The sequence below is a fragment of the Aulonocara sp. 'chitande type north' Nkhata Bay genome, linkage group LG5 (genome assembly GCF_057382095.1).
Source record: "Aulonocara sp. 'chitande type north' Nkhata Bay isolate Kocher_YH1m ecotype deep benthic linkage group LG5, A_spYH_male_GT1.1, whole genome shotgun sequence".
Classification (NCBI taxonomy): Eukaryota; Metazoa; Chordata; class Actinopteri; order Cichliformes; family Cichlidae; genus Aulonocara; species Aulonocara sp. 'chitande type north' Nkhata Bay.
Window position 1 is genome coordinate 33155177 of NC_141348.1, and position 25234 is coordinate 33180410.

The window sequence follows — 25234 nt, forward strand, 5'->3', positions numbered from 1 at the left end:
ACACAGACTTCAAAGCAGCAGAGGTTAGCAGACAGCAAACACTGCCACCATCACATAAGTAAAGCAGCCTGGGTGTATTTTTTTTTTACTACTAGTTACTACTGGTACCATCATTAGACATTAAGAAGCTGTCAGCGGACACAGCCTTGAAAAACGGCATGTGGCACATCAGAATAAACACTTTTTGCAGATGGGATAAATTAATAAGCTATGAAGAGGTAGCTTAACCTAAAAGTATTTCTGGTACCAATTAACAAGGGCAGTAATATTTAATTGCCTAGTAAACTAATCATGCACATCCCTACTGTAGGTAAAGCAAACTACACTATTAAAAACACAATCCAAAACTTCTTGCTGTCACTACCACACAAACAAAAACACTTGACACTCTTCAAACCTTGATTCGAGGGTACAGGAGGTAGGACTTTGACCTTAGGTTTTCTTCCTCTTTTGCCAGGAACCTTGACAGGCATCTGAGCCGATCCCGGGGAAACGGCGGCACCTGACGTTTTAACTCCCGACACATTTTTCAGCACCGTCTCACTCTCTGTCCTGCCCTCCTTTCCCTTGGTCCTGCGCTCCTTACGCTCCTTTCTCTCCTTTCCCTCCTTGGGTTCCTTGCTCTTTCTCAGGGAGACCACTATTGGCTCCCTCTCCTCCCTTCGTTTCTTTGGTTTGCTGCTCTCCTTTTCCTCACACTCCACTCCTGCTTTCTCCCATTCCCTCTTGTCCTTTTTCTTTCGTTTCTTCTTCACCCTGCCTCCGCCACCTCCATCATCCTCCTCGCTCATAGAGGAGGGAGGCCGTGGCGCTCCTCCGGAGTGCTTAGCAGCGTGGACCCCGGATGTGGTGCAGTGATTGGATGTCACCGTGCTGCCCACAGGGGTGAGGAGGCGGAGCTGGTCCTTGGTGCCCACAACCAGGTGTCCCCGTGGGATTGTGGGAGCTGTAGTTTGTGCGTTGCTGTTTTGGTCCGAGGAAGAGGCTGCTGCAGCGGAGGCCTGAGGTGGTGTGTGCTTCAAGAGGCCAGTGAACATCTGAAAAAGAAGAGTGTGTCATAAATACAGTTGATCATTATACTGTTCCTTATTAACTAATAAATTCTACTCATCTCTACTTTACTGCTTGGTTTAAATTCTTCTCATGAATACCTCCTGAGCAGACGTTTCAAAGCAAAAGTCCTCCAAAACAGCAGAGTGTTGAGTATGTAAAAATAATTATCAACCTCATGAAGACATGTGACATTAAAAAGAATGTCTGTAGCATCAGACGTGCAGAGAACTAACACCCAACTCGCCAGTTCCCTTCAGCCCTGTGAAACTTTGCATTTTTCAGTTCGCTGTTTTGCTCTTAACAGCATACAGCTCAACTCTTTTGGTTCACTTTCAACACATAGCAAAAATAAATAAATAAATAAATAAACGAAATAAAAATAAAACACTGCTGTTTATTTTCTCTATTCAAATAAACATACTGAAGCCAAATAGTATGGGAAATATTCTTCAGAGTCGGTGGAGATGAACTGAGGAGAAAATTAGACAAAGCTTCCAATAATGGTAGTTGATTAATATCGAAGAAAAATCTGCCGTTTGCAACAACCCTAATAAGAAAATTCTCATTCAGTTCCTGGTTTAATTCTCTCTCAATCCAAAATGCCTCCGGAACACAGAGTACTTGCTTCAAAATCATGGCCTCTCTGCACGATCAGCATACATTTCAGAAGGCCCACTGAATTTTGCACGCCCAATGTCTCACACACAATCGTCTAGTGAAGGCCCTTCAGCAGGTGTCTACGTTGACAGGAAACCTGAGGAAGCCAACCTTCATATATGATGCCTTCCACCTATCAAACTCTGGTCGACTTCACAGCCCTCTCTTCCTCCTACCCAGGACCAACTACCACACTGATGTTCTAGTCAAAACACTCTTGGACTTTAACATTCAGGTCATTTATTGACTCTTAAATTAGTTATTACTGTGCAACATCTGACCTTTGGCTTTGATTCACTACCAGGTGTGTCACAGCAAACTAAAACTAAACTTAACATCTTATTAATTGTTTATTTGTTTTTAGTTAAAATGGACAGACAATCCCCTACTTTCCTGTCCTCTCTTTACTGTATCTATCAAATAAAGCTGAAAAAGGCCACACACACACACACACACACACACACACACACACACACACACACACACACACAAAAAGTGGCTACTTTTAAACATGTTTGTTTTTTTTGTTTTTTTGTATGTTAAATCGGAAAATGAGTAAAGTTGTAAGTAGTGGATAGCGATACATTCAGAAATATCCCTAATTTCGGAATAGATCAAACCATGCGATGTTGCGAGGACCTTGTGACACCACATATTCCTAAATCCTCATTCTGAAACAGTCAAAAATGCAAAGTCCATTCAACAACACTGCTCCCAACTGCTCAATCAGCACAGCACTCTTCCACTCTAACCTAACAGATCCAAACGTGAATTATTGCATCATCTTTAAGCAGTGCTGTAAATGTCAAAAGGGTCATTTCCATCACGGCTATATCTCTAACATTAATGGAGAATAGATGAAGTTAGCTTCATTGTCCACCTCTGATTATGACATCAGGTTGTCATCTCATTGAAATTAGGTAGGAAGCGAAGCTCAAGTATGCTAATAAGTCTCTTGTGACTGCATAAATATTGGCAACCATAAATATTCATGACTAGTAGGTGGACCTCAAGGTCAGCATAACATGTGGGCAAATTGTACCTATCTGCTAAAATCAAAAATGCAGATAAGATGTTCCAAAATCCATTGGTTACTTTATATCAAATACAAAGAGATTGCAATTTCATGGGGTTAAACACAGCTTGTACTAAAGTCTGCAGTGCTTGATTGAGGCATTTCTAAGGTGTTGCATCCAATGATCAGAATCAGAATCAGAATACTTTATTGATCCCTGGGGGAAATTATTTTTTGTTACAGTGCTCCATTTTAAACCAACATTAAGACAAGACAGACAATACGCTAACTAAGAATAGTACAATATATACATATATATACATACATACATACATAAGTCACTTATAAATAAATATTTGGAAAAGAAACATGTGTAGTTGTAGCAGCAAACAGTGTGTTAAGTGGATGCGTTGTACAGGGAGATGGCCACAGGCAGGAATGATTTCCTGTGTCGTTCAGTGGTGCTTTTCGGTAATCTCAGTCTCTCACTGAACGAGCTCCTGTGACTGACCAACATGTCATGGAGTGGGTGGGAGGTGTTATCCAACATTGTCTTTATCTTGGACAGCATCCGCCTCTCCGACACCACCTTGAGGGAGTCCAGCTCCATCCCCACAACATTGCTGGCCTTACGGATCAGTTTATTAAGTCTGTTGGCATCTGCGACCCTCAGCCTGCTCCCCCAGCATGCAACAGCATAGAGGATCGCACTGGCCACCACAGACTCATAGAAAATCCTCAGCATTTTCTGGCAGATGTTGAAGGACCTCAGTCGCCTCAAAAAATAGAGACGACTCTGGCCCTTCCTGTAAAGTGCTGTGGTGTTTTTAGCCCAGTCCAGTTTATTGTCAATGTGTACTCCAAGGTATTTATAGTCCTCCACAATGTCAACACTGACCCCCTGGATTGAAACAGGGGTCAAGTGTTTCCTGGTCTTCCTGAAGTCCACGATCAGTTCCTTGGTCTTTGCCACGTTGAGCTGCAGATGATTCTGCTCACACCACGTGACAAAGGAGTCGACCACAGCCCGGTACTCTGTCTCATCATCCCTGCTGATGCATCCAACCACCGCAGAGTCATCAGAAAACTTCTGAAGATGGCAGGTCTCTGTGCAGTGGCTGAAGTCTGTGGTGTAGAGGGTGAAGAGGAAGGGGGAGAGGACAGTCCCCTGTGGTGCCCCTGTGTTGCTAATCACCTTGTCAGACACACACTGTGGGAGACGTACATATTGTGGTCTTCCTGTCAGGTAATCAACAATCCAGGACACCAGAGAAGCATCCAGATGAACTCCAGTCTACAGGAATATGATGGCATATTGCTCATATTTAGCACAAATCCAATTTCTCTATTGTATTATCACAGCCAGTTCAAGAGCTTTAACAAGATGTTGCCCACTCTGTGACTCTGCAGCGTCATAACTAAACCTAACAGTTGCTGTGAACTATTAGATATTCAAGATGGTATTCAGCTAAGAAACAAATGAGAACTTCATAACTTAAAGCAGTCATATAAAAAAGAAAGATGCTAGATATTAGAGATTTGTAATTGAGATAACAAACAGGATAAACGTAGGACATTTTTGTACTTTAAAATAAGAAAAAATAATTTATTACACCATCCACCAATGTAAGGTTTATGGCACCACTGTGTTTTGGCAAGTACTAAAATAATTTCAATAATTAATTTTATGTTATAGTTCCTACCTTCTGCTCCGGCATGATGCTGAATACTGAGTAGAAAAATATACTTTGCAGAACATTAACATGGCACAGAAAATCAGAACATCTGACCAACGTGATATAACGTTCCATCGTAGCATCAATTCCTACTTTGGGACATTTATACAAAAAATTGTTGCCATACTTTATACACCAGCACAAACTATGTGTTTTGTGAAGCTATGGTGCCCTTTACTCACCAATTATCTCTGAGTCCAAATGCAGGTTTGTGCTTAATTAAAGAAAAACCCTGAAGGGATTGCTAACATATCATGCACAAACTTTACCTGCCAAGCTATCCAGGTATATTATAGAGTATATTTGGCAACCAGGGAGCTGTTCACCAAACATCAGTGCTATTAAAATAACACCACTCACTGCCTTATAAGGACTTTTTTTTAACTACAAAGAAATGCTGCCAGTATCAGAGGCAATGATTGGGTAGATGGCTAAGATGGAACAATAGAATAGAAAAGCCCTTTATAATCATTGTACATGTATAACAAAATACATGTGGGTAGACACAGCGGCTCTGCATAGCTGAGGTTGTGTAAATAATGATGTCAATTCTTTAAATGTGACACTTCATGTGCACTCCTTTAATCCAGAAGAATATTGAAAAATAGCTGGTCAGTATTTTTGTTCAGGAGGAGGCAAAAGCTGGGTTAGGGATTAAAATCTGGACAGGTAGTAGCAAATTAAACTTCCAAAAACACACAGGGAAACGCTCCACCTAGGGCTGAATGATATATCGCATTTGCGATAATATCGCGACATGATCAAGTGCAATTTTCTAACCGCAAAGGCTGCGATTATACTGCGATTATATTATACAATTCATGGGCTGCATCCTCCTGAGGCCGCATTTGTAGACCGATTACGTCACAGCGACGCGCCGAAGGCTGTCCAAATTACTACCATATCCCAGAATTCATAGCGCGGCCCAGCCAAACTCCAGTTTCCAGCAATGGCGGCCGCTACTAAGTTTTAAAATTACTCATACTAATCTTTCTGGGTCACAAAATAAACTTTTAACATATTTTCAGGCGAGAAAGTAGTTGTGTAAACATCAAATATCTGCTCGGTTTATCAAGATATCCCATATTTGCAAAAGTGCTTCGACGTTTTCAGAGGCGTCTGCTACCCACCAGCTCGACAGCTAGCCGGGAGCTCGAGGGTTACTGATGCGGCCGAGAACGGCACAACTCCCGGCACATCATTTTCAGATCACCGCGGAGTTTCGCTGCTCGGGTTAAACGTAATATATAAGTCACTTAGACAACCTAAAAATGTTATTGTTGGGCTTTTTTCAGTGTTTTGTTTGTTCGTGAGTAAATCGGTTTGGCTGAGATTAAAGTTATTAGATTAGATAAAATAAAACTTTATTAATCCCCCGGGTGGGTTCCTCCTTGGTTTTCACACAGCTGACTAAACGTCAAACAGAAAACTTATTAAACAGAAGTATGAGACAGTCGAGAATTTACACCAGTGTCTGGTTATATTTTAGATAGCAAGAAGCAGACGGCCGAGTTTATTAAACTCCACCGAGACAGCGGTGACGCTAATCAGAACTAGCCTTCTGATTAGCTAATCAGAAGGCTAGACCGTCCAATTTCACGCCTTTAAACTTTAAAGGCGTGTTTGTGTGTGTGTTTATACAATTGCTATTATGTTTGCACTTTATGTGTAATGTTACTGACTACAGAGATCAGTAAGATGTGTGTATTTTTATTTATTAGTTTTATTTATTTAATATTATTTTTTAATTGAATGACTGTCTAGTAGTTCACAGATGTCGAAAAACTGAGTGTGGTAAAGCCACTGATTTTGTTTATGTATATTTCTGCAATCTGCACATTGTACTGACTTTCATTTTAATGTTTACACCAGGGTTCCTTGTCAGCACTTTATGCTCAGATGTTTGTAAGCTAAAAATAAACTATTGTGTATGTTCAAATATACTGTTGTGATTGAAGAAGTTAAATAAAAATGTCAGTCATCAATTCATGCATCACCTCATGTCATCATAACAGAGGTCTGTCTTCCAGGAAAGAACAGTTTAAAATTAATGTAATATAGTATTGGCCATACTATATGATGTATTGCTTGTCTTTGTTTAATAATACAGAAGACAAATACCTTAAAAAATAATCGCATATCGCATCGCAATCGCAATATTGGGGCAAAAAAATCGCAATTAGATTATTTTCCATAATCGTTCAGCCCTAGCTCCACCATTGTCATCATCTGTGCAATTAATTTGTAGACTTCCAGCATTGCTGTAGTCACAGCTAAACAACCGGAGACGACAAAGAAGAGATAGTTGTAGCCAATGAGAATGAATAAAACGCAAAAGAAGAGGAACGTGAATAAGCAAGGGCAGAAGCAATAGCTGAGATCATCTGCAACTTTAGCTGAAATGTACTCATAGTAGAGTCGTTGCAGTGAGTTACACTGAAACATTAAGAAGAAAAGCATGGAAAAACTAAATGTATTTATTTACTTATTTATTTCACTGAATTGTTTATTAATCTACACCATAAAAACTGAACATTATTTTTTGCACGTTAATGTAACAATTTTGCATCCACATCATCATAATGAGTGGAAGGTGTACTTATTTATAAATTGCTGAAAAAGACTGCTAACACTTAGGTTTATGATGCAAGGATGTTTGGTTCCAGCTGATACAAACAGCTATTGTCACAAGTCTATTTATGTCTGTACCTGCACTCCCAGAAGTTACATTTTCATAGAGCAGTAGCTGTTGTCTATTAGCTTACTGCAGTGTGAGTTATTCACGAAACGCATACAATATGTTAGCTCACATTACAAGATCTAATTAATCACATTTTACAGATTAATCACCATGACTCCATGTTCAGTGAGTTAACAATGCATGTAAACACAAGGCATTTGGTTAGTTTGTTCACTAACAATACCAAGAAGTTCCTTTAGATAACATGGGTGTCCTCGTTCTTCACAGAAAGAAGCACATATACAGCAATATACTGAATATACTGCACTTGACTTAGATGTCAGTCTTGCTTACTAAAAGCATTTAAGCACCTCAAACGTTATAGAGATAATCATGACAAGATAGACGCTTTTTAAATGTTCCCCTTTTTTAAAACATAACACCAAATGCCAATTTAGACATTTCCTTTGCTTTTTCTGCGGTACAGAAAATGATATCAAAGTATGACTCTATTACTAGTGTGCATAGCAAACTATGGATTTAGTGCACCATTACGCCCCTATTCACTTTAGATATCAAACAGTTTTTATTACAGAAACATAATCCCCAAGACAGATGCCCTGCTGCGTCTTCACTGCTTTTCATAAGTGCTAGTTTTAATCAATTAACCGGGACTCCCTGGGGAGGAACAACTAAATTTAACAAGTCAGAGCCTTTGGTTTAGAAGTTCAAAATTTGATTCATAAGAGGATTAGACCTGAAAATGCACCCAAAGCATTTGTAGTCAGGATTTACATATGGCTGAAGATGAAACAGTCCCATTACGCTTGCTGGATAGGACAATACAGCCTAATCTATTCTGTAAACAAAGTGTGCTGTGACAGAAAGCAAACCATTCAAGGGAGCAAAATAACAAAAAACACATTTTTCTAATGAATAACAACATCACATTTGTTACACTGGCATGTATACTGGTAACAGACTAGTGGGTTTTTTTGGTCCAAATAAATGAAGACATTATTATTCAAGCATGGAAGAACATCATCTACTTGAAAAAACACAAAATAAACAAGGTTATACTTAAACTAGCAATAATTCAAAAGTTGTTTCTAAGTTGCGTAAATGTATAATAAATATTTTTGCCATAAATATTAAACATAAAGATTGTATTAAGATTCAAAAGGTAAAAGTAAGAAAAAACAAAACAATTATTTTAAACACCGAACCATAGAAAGATTGGAGAAATCAAATGACATCAATTCCACTCAGCAGGGGTGAAGTGAATAGAGAATGCAGTCCTGGACTTTTCTAAGTAATGAGTGTAAAATTAATTACAGAAAATGATCAGTAATACTACACATTTACAATCAGAGTTACAGACAATGTTTTTAGTCACTATAAATATTTAACTACAGTGGGTATAATCTGTTGAGTTAACCCCTGGCAATGGTAAACCTGCAGTGGCACTCTAGCATTGAAACACCAGGGTCAACAAAAATATTGTTACTTTAAATTTATTGGCACACTTGACAGCGTCATTTTCTCTTCTCTTGGTTTTTTGATGCCCTGCCAGCCACAGTGTTTTTGTTTCTATCCACATTTCAATAACTAAACAGATATAATGTTGAACACAAGTGCTCTATATTACTTACCCAAGTGTTACACTTTAGGTCTGACAGCAACTGCTACCCGCTATTAAGGATTACACCAGGCTCTGCAGCTAAGATAACCTTTTAAGTATGTGTACATAGAGGCTATTTCTCAGTGTTAGGGAAAAGTAAAGACCAGCTATCAGAAGAACTATAACTTACCTACAGAAGGAGATCAGTACAAACAAGCCAATGAGAATAGTACTGACTAAATGATGATGCTGAACAATCATCAAAGCACTAGTTTAAAATCCAAACACAAAAAGTAAGACAAAAAAGTCCTCACTATCTCTGAAAAAGAAGCAGCTTAAGAGGAAATCTTTGGTGTGGTGATAACAAATCAAATGTTTGCTACAAGCTTTTCATCCACTACAGAACAACATGTTCTGTATTAATTATTTAGTGCAATTAAAATCAATAATTATTCATGTGTTGTGACTTGAATATAAACTTCCCATATAATGTCTGCTTGTGTGCTATATCCACCAGCTGTGTTCAAGTGTTCACTACACATAAAGTCCTATGGACAGCAGGCCCTGCCATATGTGGCACTGCTGTTTGTGTGCTCTGTCCATATGTAAGTAATTGGAAAGACTGTACATTGCCCATATGTTTCTGCACCAATGTCACTAACACAAGCTGTACCACATTTTTGCACTTGGCAAAGGAAGCGATTGTGTTCTGAAAATGAGCCAGCGCAGACTCATTATTGTGATTATGTTAAATTTTGAATCAGAAAGGTGCCGTTCTGAATGCAGCTGATGAAAATGTAGCCTGACATACTTCAGGGGGCTAATAGCAACAAGACAGACTTTTCAAAGCATTGATTCCCCCAACACACCTACGTACACATTTGATGGAGGCTTGTCAGAGGAAAGATGGTGTGGTTCCTATGACAGCAAAGCAGAGGGAGTGGTAAAGGGTTTAAAACTGGCTGTAGCCCTTTCTGACGCTCTTGACTGTATTTAGAAAGTGGAGAAAATGGGCACATGGTCTGCAGAGAAATAACCTCGCCCGGTCATGTGAATGTGGAATGACCGAGTGACATTCGCATATGTTTGCGTCTGCATCCAAATCCTCGTTGAACGGACATTTCTGCCTGAAAAAAAAATGCATGGCACTCAGACGTGCGTTTAGCCAGTGTATGCAATACACAGAGCAGGTGCGTTTGTTTTCATAACTGCAGTTTTTATGCGGTGAGAATTGAGTTTGACTAGCCTTGTTTCGTGATGTCAATGCAGATGTGCTTACTGCTTCTCACACAGGTATGAGGAATCATCCCAATGAATCACACACACACACACACACACACACACACACGCTGAGCGGCCTAGTCGCCAGTGGGTTTGAGGAGGGGGTATCAGGGCCGTTGCCATGGAAACTGGCTCTCTTTGCCAAAGCTGCTGGGAGAGGGGAGGTGAACGTAAACACGTGGTCACCATGGTAACTCTTTCGTTGCTGTCTGTATGTCTGTACAGACCGACAGCCTCTCTGATTCTGACGTCAGCTCATACATCAGAAGCTTTTTCTCTTTCTTTTGGTCATTCAGTCTTTAGCCATTTTCATTTCATTCTTACTTTGTCAGCCGGTATATCTGCATGTGTAACTGCTTAGAGAGCAGGGAATTCCAAGAAAGCTATTGTTTTTCGAAGATTTAATAGGATAGATTTGTGTCACATATTTTTTATTTTTATTATCAAGGTTGCACAATTTTATATGCTGAGCTGAGTTTCTACTCAATTTTTCACAGAAATCAGAGCAAGTCTTGAGTCGTTTATATAAAGTGAGGCAATAGTTTAGGTAGCAAAGCTGAAAGTAACAATTATTTATTTTATAGTTTTCTTGATTCATCAATTGTTCATGTTTTAAGAAAAAGTATTTGTCATGTGTGCATGTCTCACTAGCACTGCAAAAAGTAGTTAATTAAAAGTAGAACTAATAAAGCTGTAAAGCAAATTGTTGTTAGCTGGAAATTAAGTTAATTCAATTGGTGATTCAGCAAAGCAACTGTTTAAATAACTATTTCGTTGATATGAAATGTTTTATTTTCAAATCCTTTCATGTTGTCAGGAAAAATTTTATGCATCAGTAGGTAAACACTTCTTTTTATTACCTATTTTTATTAAAAATTACCGGCTAGGTTGGCTAATCAGTTCCTTATTTAGTCTCTAGTGATGAATGGAAGACATCAGCTGGTTAAAGTTTTCTGCAGCTCTGACAGGTAAGCCCACCAGAGAAGAAACAGCAAAGACAAACTGGGTAAGATGAAATTAAATTTCAGTTTGTGTTCAACTGTCAACACAAAGGTAAAATGCCAAACTCTGGTGCATTACACCATCCGTTTGTGAGAGTTTTGCCTACAGGCTGTGGTTCTCGTCTTAAAGGACAGACCACGCCTAACAAAAAACCACACAGTAAAGTCAACTTTTCCACCGCTGCAGAGAGAAGAAAACTGTAGGTGTGATCAGCAAAGGTCAAGAGGCAAAGAAACAAGAGTAGGCTTCTACAGAGTCCCTACATGACATGAGTGGCAAAGTAATATATCTAAGTCCCGGGGTGAGATACCCTGGAGTGAAAAATATGAAGTAACCCTCGGCTAAGGTCAACTGATAGCCATTTTTGCTTAAAAGTGCAAACGGGTGTTAACATCAAAAGCTTCAACAAGCAAGAGAGGAAACTGGACAATTTTAACTTTTTCCACAAGGTAAATTGTCAGCATGAGTATTTTCCAATGCAGGCATGTAATAATATCAGTATCACAAGCCAACTATCAGCCTGCATATTGATAAATATTAGTGTAGCTTTTATTGTTAAAATAGATAACAATAAAAACAGAAATTCCTGTAATATGAACAAAAGAATATGACTTATAAACTGATGGTTTCTGTGCTGCTGCAATGATCTGTGTGACACTGTCACCGGTCATGTCTTTGGGAGCTGTCGATGCAAAAAGACTACCTACCACTCATGTGCCAGTAAACTGGATGACAGTTTTGTGCACTACAGCATGTCGCTTGTATTGAGTCCCACACGTGTTAAGCAGTTTCACATACATTTCTGTCTTTTCATGATATCCATCGAATAAGATGGACAACTTTTCCTTTTTTTTTTTCTCTATTAAATTGTATTTTGTAGTGTGTGGAACCGATCGGTGTACACAAACCCACATTTGGAGAATGTATAGCCATGTATGCAAGTCTGCCTTTTAAAGCACAGCCAAAAGATGTCTTCAACTTATTTTAATTGGTGAAAAAACAATTGTGTCCTAAAAGTAACGCCCCGCAGTAGAACTACTTCCTCCAGCTGTTCCGCTTTAGCGACCTCAACAGGTCTGCTGTGATGAGGAATAGTTGCACAAACACGATATTACCAGGTCTTTTGGTTAATGGATGGCTTATGCATTTCAGTATATGAAAGTATGCTGGAAAACAAATTACCAGAAAGAAGAAACAACATAATTTCAAATGATAATATTTATAATATTTATTAGGGCTGGGCCATATCATACCGTTCACGGTAATACCGGTATAATGTTGGGCAACGATAAGAAAATGAAATATGGTGATAGAATATGGGTAAAACGCACATCTGCAGTGCCTTTGTTTTCATACGCACATGGCGGAAAAAGCATGGCGGCGACGGAGAATGAGAAGGGCGAAAGTGGATCGTTGAATGAAACAGATGAACCAGAATTGGTTTGTAAAAATGTTGCAACTTCAGTGGTGTGGAACTGGTTTAGCTTTCGTCCGTCAGATACACAACAAAGCACTATTTTTGGTAGAGCATGTTAGCGGACCGTCGTTATTACCGTGTTACCGCACCGCTCGATGGATTGTCAGAGTATTACGGCGATCGTAGGCAGGAGCCTCGGAGTGATATGCACTGTGTTTAATATTTATAGTACTTTTTGGTCATATCGCCCTGCTCTAATATTTATTTTAATTCAATTTATTTAAATTTTTTATTTGAATCGGGGGGGGGGGGGGGGGGGGGGGGATCTAAAAAACTCTTTTGACAACTTTAAATAGATTTCAGTCTAGAGATAAGAAGCTCTAAAAACATCAGTCTGGATTCTGCTTGGCTTGATTGGACCTTAACAAGCCTTACAGGGCTGACCGCCACAAGTGAAGAGTTATTACTTATTTGCGTTTCCACAAGAGCAGTGGATTTTTATCCTGCGCCCAGTGGGTTTTATTCCACAGATTGATTGAATCTGGGATGCAAAATGTAAAAAGAAGAAGGAAAAAAAAAATGGTACCAACTTAAAGGGAGCGCTTTGCGGAGTAGAAACCCAACAACAAACACAGAGTCAAAGGTGCAGGATTGAGCAGCCACTAAGCTAGACAAAATGCTTAAACTAAGATAATATTTTATCCTAGTTTGAAAAAAACCTGGAAGTTTAGTGTGGGGCTCATCTGGTCTGGTATTTCTTGAGGGTAATAATTAAAAACAGCAGTTATTCATTTTAAGGTTTGACAGGAACATATTGTTGTTTCTTTCCACATCTCAGAATCAGCTTTTTTCAATTTACACGTGGAAGAAATAATAAAGTTTTTCAAATCTGTGCGCAATGTGTGAAATGATGAAGGACGCGGGCAGAACTAGGCCACTCACTGCAGAATGAGCAACACAAAGGAATTACCACTCATCAAGTAGGCCACATTTGCATGTTGCCACAAACTTCACCTGAAACAACGACCATATCACAAAGCAAGCACATCTCCAGAGGTGGGACCAAGTCATTGTTTTGCAAGTCTCAAGTAAGTCTCAAGTCTTTATCCTCAAGTCTCAAGTCAAGTCTCAAGTAATGTCAGGCAAGTCAGAGTCGAGTCTCAAGTCACTGGTGTAAAAGTCCGAGTCAAGTCACAAGTCTGAAACTTTGAATTTCAAGTCCTTTCGAGTCTTTAAAAAAAAAAAAAAACGAAAAAATAATGTTGCAGTTATGCTAAATGTAAATATTAGACCATGTAATTTTAAAATCTGTGTTTTTCTCAACACATGACAAAATAGTGAACTTAGAAAATATACACAAATTGTGAAATTGCACCTCTTTAAAATGCAGCTCAATTAAACCTAGCTCCAAGAATAATTTTCACCGACAGTTCTGAGATAAGCTGCATGTTATTCTTGGATGCGGTTGTAGGACCAGCTTTAAAATCGCATGACAAAAAATATCATACACATTAAAAAAAAACTGTATCACCAACGTAGCCTGGACAACATTTGCTAGTTAGATGAAGTCAGCTATCTCATCTTAGCATATTTATATGCATATTTATAATCATACGGTTCTTGGAGTGAGTGCATACACTCATGAAGTTTAGTAACTTCCGGTCACTGCAACAAGCCCAGGTACAGTTTACCGACAGATGGGTGCAGGACCTTGAAACGCACCGTGTCGAACGAAAGACCATCGTACGTATCATAAGTTTACCAGTCTCACAAATCGTCGTCATAAATATACATTCCTTAACCGTTTATTAATAGGACCTTTGAGCTCAACGGTAATTAATTAGTAGTGGAAATAATTTCTGGTAGCATCACAGAAATGTAGCAGTGACAACAATATTGTATGCTGTAATCGTACTGGGCAATTAGTGATACAAAACAACTGTTTTATCCTGTGAATAAAAGCATATGTTTTTGTCAATGTACCATAATAACAGAAGCGAAACGCAATATTGTGTCAGGACAATTCACTATTTATGCACAATAAATAAAGGAGCATAGCGCGACAATTTCTGTTCAGCGACAGACTTGCTTGTAACCTATATCACCAATTATGTTATGAAAATGACGTATTAACTACTAAAAAACACTGACCTTCGTGTAAATGCTTGGAGCAGACTAACCTGTGAGCTGGAGTGTTCTGGGACGTTATATTTGATCTTTGAATGGCTGCAATCCAGGCCATCCGTCGCATCTTTGTTACTTCGGAAACATGGCTCGAACAATTTCTCTTCAACGACGTAATCCGATAACAACCGATCTCTTTACCCGTCGGCTTCCCGTGGCTGTCATGCGACCGGCTATTGCAGTTAATAATAAAACGGCTTCTTGACATTTTTGTGTTTCTTTTTATCGCTGTATAACTGATTTTAATTGAAAGCCTGTGTGCGCTAGTACCGCTTGCCACGAGTTCCCAGAATCCTTTGCGGTTCTACCCGTGAATGACGTCACATTTTCAATCTTTATATAATATGCATGTTAAATTTTATATTTGGGGTAAAATATCAAGTCTTTTCAAGTAAACCGGTTCAAGTCCAATTCAAGTCCCAAGTCATTGGTGTAAAAGTCCAAGTCAAGTCACAAGTCTTAGAACATTTTTTCAAGTCAAGTCTAAAGTCATAAAATTAATGACTCGAGTCTGACTCGAGTCCAAGTCATGTGACTCGAGTCCAAGTCATGTGACTCGAGTCCACACCTCTGCACATCTCTATTAACTAAACTACACCCAATAAACAATGATCAGTAGATCACAAGTTTCCTGTGCAGAGCATACTCATTACTTCACTGAAACTACACGTACACAAGGAAGACAGTTGCATTATTTTTGAAAAGTCATTAAATTTAAAGCTAATGTGTCTGCTTTGAAATTATAATGACCTAAAAATCCTACAAATCAGTGATAGCCATCTTATGTGATCATTCTGCAGCAAATGTCATTTTCAAATAAGTCCTTTTATAAATACAGACCACAGAGTGTTTATATATGCGCATTAGTATTTATATAGTATTTCACTCCGCATACACCTCATACAATGTGTGAATGTGCCTAAGAACAGAAAGCATTAAACCTTTATCAGATTAACCATAATAGTGTTGTGCTGCAAACACACAAATTTGCAAATCTGTAAGTGCAGCATAGGAAACAAGGTTCGGTGGAGTGATTTGCAAAGCAGCTAAGAGATGTGCAGCAACTGCAGGTAGGTTAACGCAAATTCATGGCCTGCATGAAAGCTGAGCTCAATTACCCAAGTTTCTCTGAAACAATGTGTATGAATTACATTCAATGACAGGAAAGTCAACCTGCCACTAAGCAAAAACCTTATAATCATATAAAAATAAAAAAAAACTGTTTAAAGCTGTTAAAAACTGTTCTTACACTTGGGCAAAACTTTGTTTTAAATCAAATTGTTATAACAGGCAAACTGTTAGTTACACAAGTGAGAGTTCTCAGTTTAATGAAGACTGGGGTAAAAGTTGAATTAAAACACAAGATCCAAGATTCAAGTTAAGATCCAACTTCTTTTGTCTTCTGTGTACTTCATTATTCATTTGTTTAATAAAATCCCTTGTTAGATCAAAACTGAATAAATAGATGCATGGAAACGCAAAGCATCATGTGAGGATTAGACCTGTAACACATTCTCATCAGGTTTGAGGCTCAGAAGAATCAGGAGCTTTGTCACTCACACCTCTAACCTCAGATGATCTGAGGCATGTAATCACTGAAAATACTTCCACGCTCAGCTCGCTCCACCTTCATTCCCTGTGCCTCTTCATATAGAAAAAAAGCTCAGACACAGTTATGGGTAACCTAGAAGCTAAAATTAGCTGCTAAGCTAACCCAGGATCAGTAATGACCTGAGCCGCTGCCATCCATCTTCACAACAACATAGCAACAGTAGCCCTCCCCCCGACGCACACGGGTACACACACGCACACAGCATCATGGCATCGTGTCATGGTTGAATGTGCTTACATGACTGACTACACAGGCGTGCACACAGACATTAACTGTCTTCCTCACTCCCACACTGGCACTCCATGGCTCAATGTGCTTACATGACTGACTACATGGACATACATGCCCGTTTTAGACACACACCACCACACACTCATTCGCACACGTGCACACACACACACACACACACACACACACACACACACGCATCTTCACGGTTCAATGTGCTTACAAGGATGACTACATGCATAAAAAATGCACGGTTTTTCTCTTTACACACCGTCTCCCACTGTCCTCACACAAACACACACACAGCCTCCAGTGACGTGCTGCAGTGTAGCAGCCTCTGCCTGTCCAGTAAAACCAACCAAACACAACTGAGGGAGGCTGCAATCACACGGCCTATGAATCAATAATACTGCCCCGCAAATAAGCAAAACACACACACACACACACACACACACACACGTGCACATCTATCTCTCTGTCACGAATATAGACCACGGGTACTGCAGTCTCATCAATGCTCCTGCTTCCTTTCAAAGATGGAACAACAGGCAAAACTGGTAAATGTGACAAACACTCAGGCTAGGCTAAGCGCTCTTTCACCACTGCTCATCTTCGTGAAAGATTAGACATATGAACAATGAGGGAAAAGTTTTGGCAGTAAAATTAAAGATGCCTTTAAAAACAACGTGGAGATCAGGGTTCCGTCAACTCCTTGAGTTGACGTCATGATGCAGGTTAAACATAGCAGCTATTCTAAGCATTGACTGCATCTAAAATGTTCAATAGCAGTTCAAAAATTATTTCAATCGTTCTCCAGCTCAGTCCATGCTAAACCGCTAGCCCCACCCATTCCTATCTTCTTTCCCCACCAGCTGGATGACCAGGTCGCAGTCGCAGCAATGCTGAATACCGTTAACTTGCCTCTCATCCCCAGAGACACTTCAAGTCCACTGTCGCAGATTGCAGCTGGTGACAGTAATGCCGGTGCAAGCTGCTGGGCCACTCTGACCTGAACCTACAGCAGGTGAAAACCTGTTCATGTGCTTCTGCACAGCTAATCAAGGATACACAGTTGTCCATCTTAGATATGAGACCCAGTAGAGAGGGAGTTGACTATTACTATTAATTGCCATTCATTTTCAAAAAACATATAGTGTTGTTTAAGTCAGTATGGGTGTGTCTTCTTTCATGTACAAACCTCACTGCACTATCACAAAAATCTGTGGGAAAACATGAATTTAGACTATCAGCACAGCACTGATACTATATTTCAAAAAGTGATACAATCAATAACACTGATCGATATATAATGCTAAAGATTCTAACAATGAAGATACTCGAAATACAATTATTTTTACTAAAACGTGGACATGTAATTGGTTTGAAGAACTGGTTACAGGTGTATCCAGCTGCATTAAGATGAATATGGCTTCTGTCCACTGTTAGCATGCCCTTGAACTTAAAACTATACTAAAAGATTTTTGACTAATTTAACTTTGTAGTCTGGTGATGCCAGACTACATGTTGGAAATATGAGTGTGTAACTACACATCCTGTTTTAGGTTCAGTAGCATTTTGGTCTTCCTTACACACCCTAATGGAGTTTTAAGGCACTTGATTATATAAACTCTACCCACGCAGATTTTTTTTCTACACAGAAAACTTTATGCTTTAGCACATAAATGTATTTTATCTTTACAGTTTTTAACTACTTACAACTTCTAAATAGGGAGAAATTCTAAATAACATCCATGTAAATAACTTCTATCAGCTAAAGTAATACAGGTTTGATGCCTTTACTATATCAAACGCGATAATGTTTTAGTCAAACCCCAAAGGTCTGTTCTGATCCAAGAAAACCTGTCATGTGTAGCATTTCTGTGAGAGTAGAAAAATGTGCTTTCAGCGAATGAAGAAACTTAGAATAAAGAAAGGAGACTCCACCAAAATGCTAAAGGAAGGGAACTCCAGCTTAGAGGACAGCCACATTCTTGTTACTCCCTATAAAACTAAATAAATAAATAAAGATGGAAGGAGGCGCAGGAGGATGGAGGGCTGCAGACGGATCTTTCAGCTGCTTGGTACAAAAATGATCAAAGTGACTGAATCTAGGCCTCACAGACAGAAAAGAATTCCGTCCTTTCTTTGCTTTACCTTGAAGTGCAGATATCACGGTTTCATACACTTGCTGATTCATGGATTGTGATGGTGAAAGAAAGAAAAATAAAAAATAAAAATCAAGCTTCAGCATACAGAATAGTTCTCTTTAAATACACTTGTCAGATACAGAGGAACTAAACCTGGAATGGTGCCATCACAGCTACAAATCATCATCTTTTATAAATTTGTTTAATTATTAAATAAACTATCAAACTGCACAACTACTAAAAACTAAGATTTTGAGAAAGGTATTTTCTGTCCATTTAAAGCAATGCATAGATTGATTCATACTGAAAGTAACCAGTTAAAGGAAGTTAAACGTCATGCTGTTTTGTACTGCTTTTTAATTACTTCAGCTGGAGGCAGATTTTCTTCATTAAAATAACTGTGGTAGTGTAAAGCTACAATAAATGTTTCATTGTCCAAAATCCTATGGCGCTAACTGTACTTAATTTGTCATTTTCTGGGTATTTGCAACAGTTAGGGCTTTAATTGACATGGCAGATAGTTCTATGGTGATGGTGTAATGCTGGATAGTTTGGGAAATTTTCCCTGTTTAAAATAATGCTGGACGTTGTTTATCCAGAATAATATGCTTGATTTGAATTCATCTTTTTGTAGCTATTTTCATTTTTAGTTATCACATTTTAGGAAAATTCCTTTTTTTTTTACCTTTTAGAATTTGCAGAGAGCTCAAATGCTAGATTTAAAGCAAACAATCAATGTGTGACTGAGGTGTAGACTTTCAGCTTTAATGCCAGTTGTTTCACAATAATATTACATTAAGTGCTTTAGAATTACAGCCACACATAGTCCTCCATTTTTAATACTTAGATGAAAATATCTCGCAGTCAGCGATTTCCTAAAATCTAAAATGGTTTGGCTTTTTCACTATGCTTTGGGTCATTACCCATTTGCTCTGTGAAGCACTGTTCAATCAGTTTGCCAGCATTTGGCTGAATCTGAGCAGAGTGTATAGTTTTTTAAATTACTATATATGTGCTACAGGGAGGTTTATATCTTTATTAGGTATGTGTGTTTTTGAAGGGATGCCAAATGCTATAATTTTTTCTGTAAAGCAAATTTACCTTGCCTATGGGTATAAATAAAGTTACCTTGAACCTTGTAAACTTCAAAATTCATACTGCTACCTCTATCAGCAGTCACATGAGAATTCTGGTTACAATACAATAGTATTCTCCATACTTTTCCCATCATTCTGATGCAAGTTCATCTTAATCTTTGTTCAGTTATTTCCAGAACTGGACAAAATCTTTTTTTTTTTTTAAGATTATTTGGTCTTCTTGCTGCTGAGTGTAACCAGTGATTTGCCGCTTGTCGTAAACCCTCTGTGTTTACATTCATGAAAGCGCCTCTTGATTCTAGACCTTGTCAATGAAATGCCTACCTTGTCATGAGTGTTCTTGGCAGATGTTGTGAAAGAAGTTTTACTTAACCAAGGAAAAAAATTTGTGTGATCATCCAACTTTTGTTATCTTCAGTGGTCTAGGTCTAGGCTGCTGGGGGAGTCCCATGATGCAGTGCTTTTTCTTCAGTCAACTTTTTCACTCACTGTGTTTATACACCTCTCTGCATTTAATTATGAGCTATTATTAATCTCTGGCTCTCTTCAACAGCGTGTCTTTGTCCTGTCTTCATCCACTTACCCCCAACCAGTCGCAGCAGATGGCCACCCCTCCCTGAGCCTGGTTCTGCTGGAGGTTTCTTCCTGTTAAAAGGGAGTTTCTTTTCCACTGTCGCCAAAGCTTGCTTGGGTTTTCTCTGTTTTCTTTGTATTATTGTAGGGTCTTTACCTTACCTTACAGTAAAGTGCCTTGGGGCAACTGCTGTTGTGATTTGACAGTATATTAAAAAAAAAACAAAAAAACTGAATTGGTCTATGAGGCCGATTTGTTGTTCCTGTGATGGTGAGTGACTTGTTTTTAAGTACGTACAACATTGTTGATTTGGCCAATCCTCAAGTTTTTTGGGTTGTTTTAAATCTGTCTGATCGGTAGTTCAAGTTCCAAGACTAATGATGGCATCCTCCAACTACATCAACATCTCTTTGACCTAATGCTGAGGATTTAAACAAATAGCTACCAAAAGCAAGTCAGTACTTGGAATCAATTAGTTTGTTTTGGAATAATGAAGGAATAGGCTTCACTTGCCCATGAAGCAACTCTCCCATCTTTCCAACTTTTGGCCCCCTGAAAATGGGAGACTATGTATAAAAGGGCTGGATTCTAAACAGTTTATGCAATACTTTTGTCAACCCCTTGAATTAAATCTGAAAGTGTGCACTTTAACCAGTCTAGACTGTTTAAAATCTATCTATTACAATCTGCTGGTGTACAATGGAAAAGCTACAATGAAATACACGGGCTTATGGTCCAAAAATCTACTGACCAAACTGTAGTTACACAGGATTTAGTAGCTGGCAAAACAGTCACCTCAAAGGAGACATAAACACACAGAGTATTTTTTTTTGTTAAGAGAATTGTTACCAGCTGGACGAATCCGTTTTTAAAGACTTCAAAACATAAATTCGGGACTCCTACCATCTGTCCTGCTCCTACAAACGATCTCTACCCTCATTACACAAAAATATTTCCCTGCCATCTCTTTTTGAACAATCAACATTGTCTCACTTTTGTTATCATTTTCCCAACATCTTGCAGCAGCCTTGTACAAACATTACCACACAGACATTAGTTTCCTCCACATCACTGTGCCGTGATGACATTATCACTGTGGCTTCGAGATGTGGCAGGAAGATAACCAGACAAGTTGATGGCCACTTGAAAGATGCCAGACACACCATCACTGCGACAGTGAAAATCTCATCACTTTTCTCATGTAAACAAACTGATGTAAGCCTTAAGTAAGATTGCACACTGCCTAAAACAGAAACTAAATTATTTAAGGATGAAGCTCTTTCCCTTTCATACCAATTCTACTGCTGACATGTTTTGTTATCTTAACTGTGATTTAGTGTGCCAGTGTAGACAAGGAATTATTTGGCTGCATCCAAACATTCCCAAACAATATTACAGACCAAGCACAGATACTGTAACTTCACTTTACCTGATACTGATAAAGGCCCTCAGCCTTTTCATGCCACTACAAATGATTATACACAAGTCAAATAAACAGACTAATTAACACAGCCACTGCACCAATACAACAACGCCTGAATCAGAGAGTAAAAAGAGAAAACTTCTGTATTTCTGGAGTTAGCAGATAAGATGACCTTAAACTAGCTTAACCAAGACAAATCTGAGTTAACAAAGCTGTACTGTGTCCTGTGTGAGAGGACTCAGGTCGAGGACACAGTGTTAGAACACAAAATATGTTTATTTCCACAAGTTTCACTCAACACAAAATAATTTGGCAAGGTATTATACTGGATTACCATACCAGGTAGAACAATTTCCACCAGAATGAATATATCAGAATTATTTGTACAGAAATGCATTTCTGGAAAGATGTTCAAGAAGAGATTACCGTAATTGTCGGGCTATAAGCCGCTACTTTTTGCACAAGCTTTGAACCCTGCGGCTTTTAGTCAGGTGCGGCTTTTCTATGGATTGTCCATGATTTTTGTGATATCGTAAGACGATTTGTTTTGTTTGTTCCGCTGTTGTACAGCACTACGTTGCCTGGCGGAAGGATCGGGGTTCAAGAGTGGTATGTTGGTCACATGTCCATCCGCCAGGCAACATAGTGCCGTACGAAGTAGCGCGAAAAACAAACTTCAAAGTAGCACTACGCGTTCAGCGGGAGACGTGGATGACGAGCGGCGATAAACTTGCAAAAAGCAAGTTGTGCTCAATCCCGGTGGATTCTGACAGCGTGGAAAAGTGTGCAAACATCAACGATCACCAACGGATTTCGAAGGGCTGGACTGCTGCATGATGAAGAGGAGGACACCGCCACGGCCCTTCAGAGGGTGTTCGACTCAGACACTGACAATGACAATGAGGATTATCTTTGGTTTTGAAAGTGACAACGAAGGAAAGAAGCTGAGAGTGGATGACGAAGCCATCCTGAGCCTGTTCGTTTCCGACACTGGGGAAGAGGACTTTGGTGGTTTTAGTGCGCAGGAAGATGGTGGTGAATGACTGACTTTTCTTCTTGTTAAAGCCGTGTCACTGCACCTGAGCCTAAAAGGTAGTCTGAATCTATTTTTCTGGTGTGCTGTAGGTTACTGTTATGTACTACATTTGTTACTCATTTATGAAGCACAGCACATGTGCAAATATGTACCCATAACTTGTTTTTCAAAACATTAATAAAAGGGGTGTGTCTCCAAACAGCCATCTCTTTCCTGACAATTCGCTTTGTGCATATTCTCTTACATATGATAAGTCAATATTGAAACACCTGCGGCTTTTGGTCAGGTGCGGCTAATGTATGTACAAAACAGGATTTTCCCCTGATTTTAGCTTGTGCGGCTAATATTCAGGTGCGCTTTGTAGTCCGGGAAATACGGTAAACAGATTTTAGATTAACTGCTCTCTATATTAGGCACACATTCAATATAAGAGATGGAAAACTGATATAGCTGTTAAGAACTCTGCTCTTATTTTTTGTTTTAATAGCTTCTTGGATGAAACCAAAACTTCCTAGTAAAATACACTGGAGATATTGGCTAAAGGATAACCTTAATATGGAAAAAAAAATCCTGCAAGACTACAACTCAAAACAGATTTGTCAGGAAATGGTTAAGCGACACAAGAAATACAGGTCTTCAGCTATCTTCTGTATTTTTTTCCTCTTTGATTTCTTCTTATTGTTGTTTTTGTTTCTTTTCACGCAGGACTAAACTGGAAAAAACTGTATCTTAAATTGAGGGTTTTTTGTTATTTGTAAGACAGAAATGTTAGAACTGTGGACTTTTTCGTGTTTATGTATTAATGTATAGATATATGCACATATTCTAATTTGTGCAGTATTATATGAATAAACATTAATAAAAAAAGTAAGGTTGTTTTTTTTGTTTGTTTTTTAAGAGTCATTATCATAAAACTGTGTTACTTTCACATCTAAGCCAGTAGTGACTCACCAGCCAGTGATAGAAGACTGCTGCTAGCCGAAGTTTACCATCAATAGCAAGCTTATTTTGGCAGTAGAAAACAAGAAACCCTGGTGCATTCAAAATGAGAGATTGTTTACACAGTCAAAAAAAAACAATGAAAAAAGTCACCTTGAAGTTTCAGTTTGTCATAAACTGCTTGAGGAATTTTCCGTACTTCACAAAAATGATTTTCAAAAAAATATTTGTATTTTCCTCAGTAATCATTATGTTTATGTATGCCTGTAAAAATAAACATTTTCAATTAAATGAATTTCTTGCAAAAAAGAGTCATAACTTATATGGAATAATCTCAAACCATAGATGTCAGTGTCACCGAGTCTCTATGCATTACAGCCACACTGAACTTAGGGAAAGTCTCTTCATGCTCACACACTGCCACCCTCAGAGCTGGAAATTTGACAGTACAAGTGCAAAGCTTGTCAGGTCAGCTATATTTGTACAAATGTGCCCTTTGTTGAACAGAAAGTTCAATATATGAGACTTCAGAGGTTGTTCAGAGTTTTTACTCTCATCATTTTCCACCAGTTTCTACCTATTACCAACTTTACCTATTCCTTAAATTCATTACCGAGGAAGATAAAAGCAGCAAATAATGATCATAATGACTGAAGGATCACGTTCTGCTGTTATGACAGTGCTGGCACCCTGTTACTGCGGTATGGTAGCCTCATATGCCCAGCTGAGAGACTGCTGTGTCGCCTCTCACTAACAAAACCTCTGACTCATCACTCTGCTCAGCTTGACTCGTAAATATTACAAAGCGCAAGCCAACATCTAAAAGCACCAAAGTAATACTAAAATACAGGACATTGCTACAACCGCATGAACAAGAGGGTTTGACACAAAATGGCAAAACAAGTTTTTCAGATGACTTAATGTAGAAGATGGAGCGCAGAGTACTGAAGAGTACGGATTCAACCTCAAAACCTGCGCTATCAGAGACTTTTTTATGGATACAATCAATCAGTTTCACATTAAACAAACTCATCATATAACCTCATATTGCAAGTGACTCCAGAGTGAGCAATAACACAGTCATTGTGAAGCAGATCTACTGACACATAATTTCCAGGACATTAAAGACAAGCTGTTGCAATGTAGGATTCTTTTCATTTTAACTGCTATATACACTGTACTTTTTGCCATGGTGTGAACCTTTAAGTGTAATCAAATAAAAAAAAGTTGTCCAAAGGGTGAAGAGGAACAGTGACTAAGGTTGCCAAAGAAAAGTTCAAAACACAGCCCTCTGGCCATTGATTTTCCGATTTGAGGGCTCTACCTGCTCAACCAGAGCTAACATAGATTAATAATTACCAGAGCCTATCTATTGCAGAATTGTGAATCAGAAATGCACAAATTAACTGTTTTGTTTTCCTGCAGTGTAAAATTGTTGCTACACGTCAGTGCACTCTTTACACTGGAAATAATGATCTTGCTCACTACAATGATGAACTGTGGCAAGAGAGAAGTGTTGGGGTGAGTTCAGT

The 25234-nt window shown here is 38.8% G+C and overlaps 1 protein-coding gene across 5 annotated transcripts in view; it reads right to left on the reverse strand.

Annotated features, from left to right (window-relative positions):
• Positions 1 to 25234, reverse strand: part of chd6 (chromodomain helicase DNA binding protein 6) — a 100901-nt gene that overhangs the window by 48918 nt on the left and 26749 nt on the right. For all 5 annotated transcript variants that reach the window (XM_086293072.1, XM_086293073.1, XM_086293075.1 and 2 more), the window contains exon 3: positions 398 to 1037. In XM_086293072.1, the coding sequence (XP_086149198.1) occupies positions 398 to 1037 (640 nt within the window). The remainder of the gene's footprint in view (positions 1 to 397; positions 1038 to 25234) is intronic.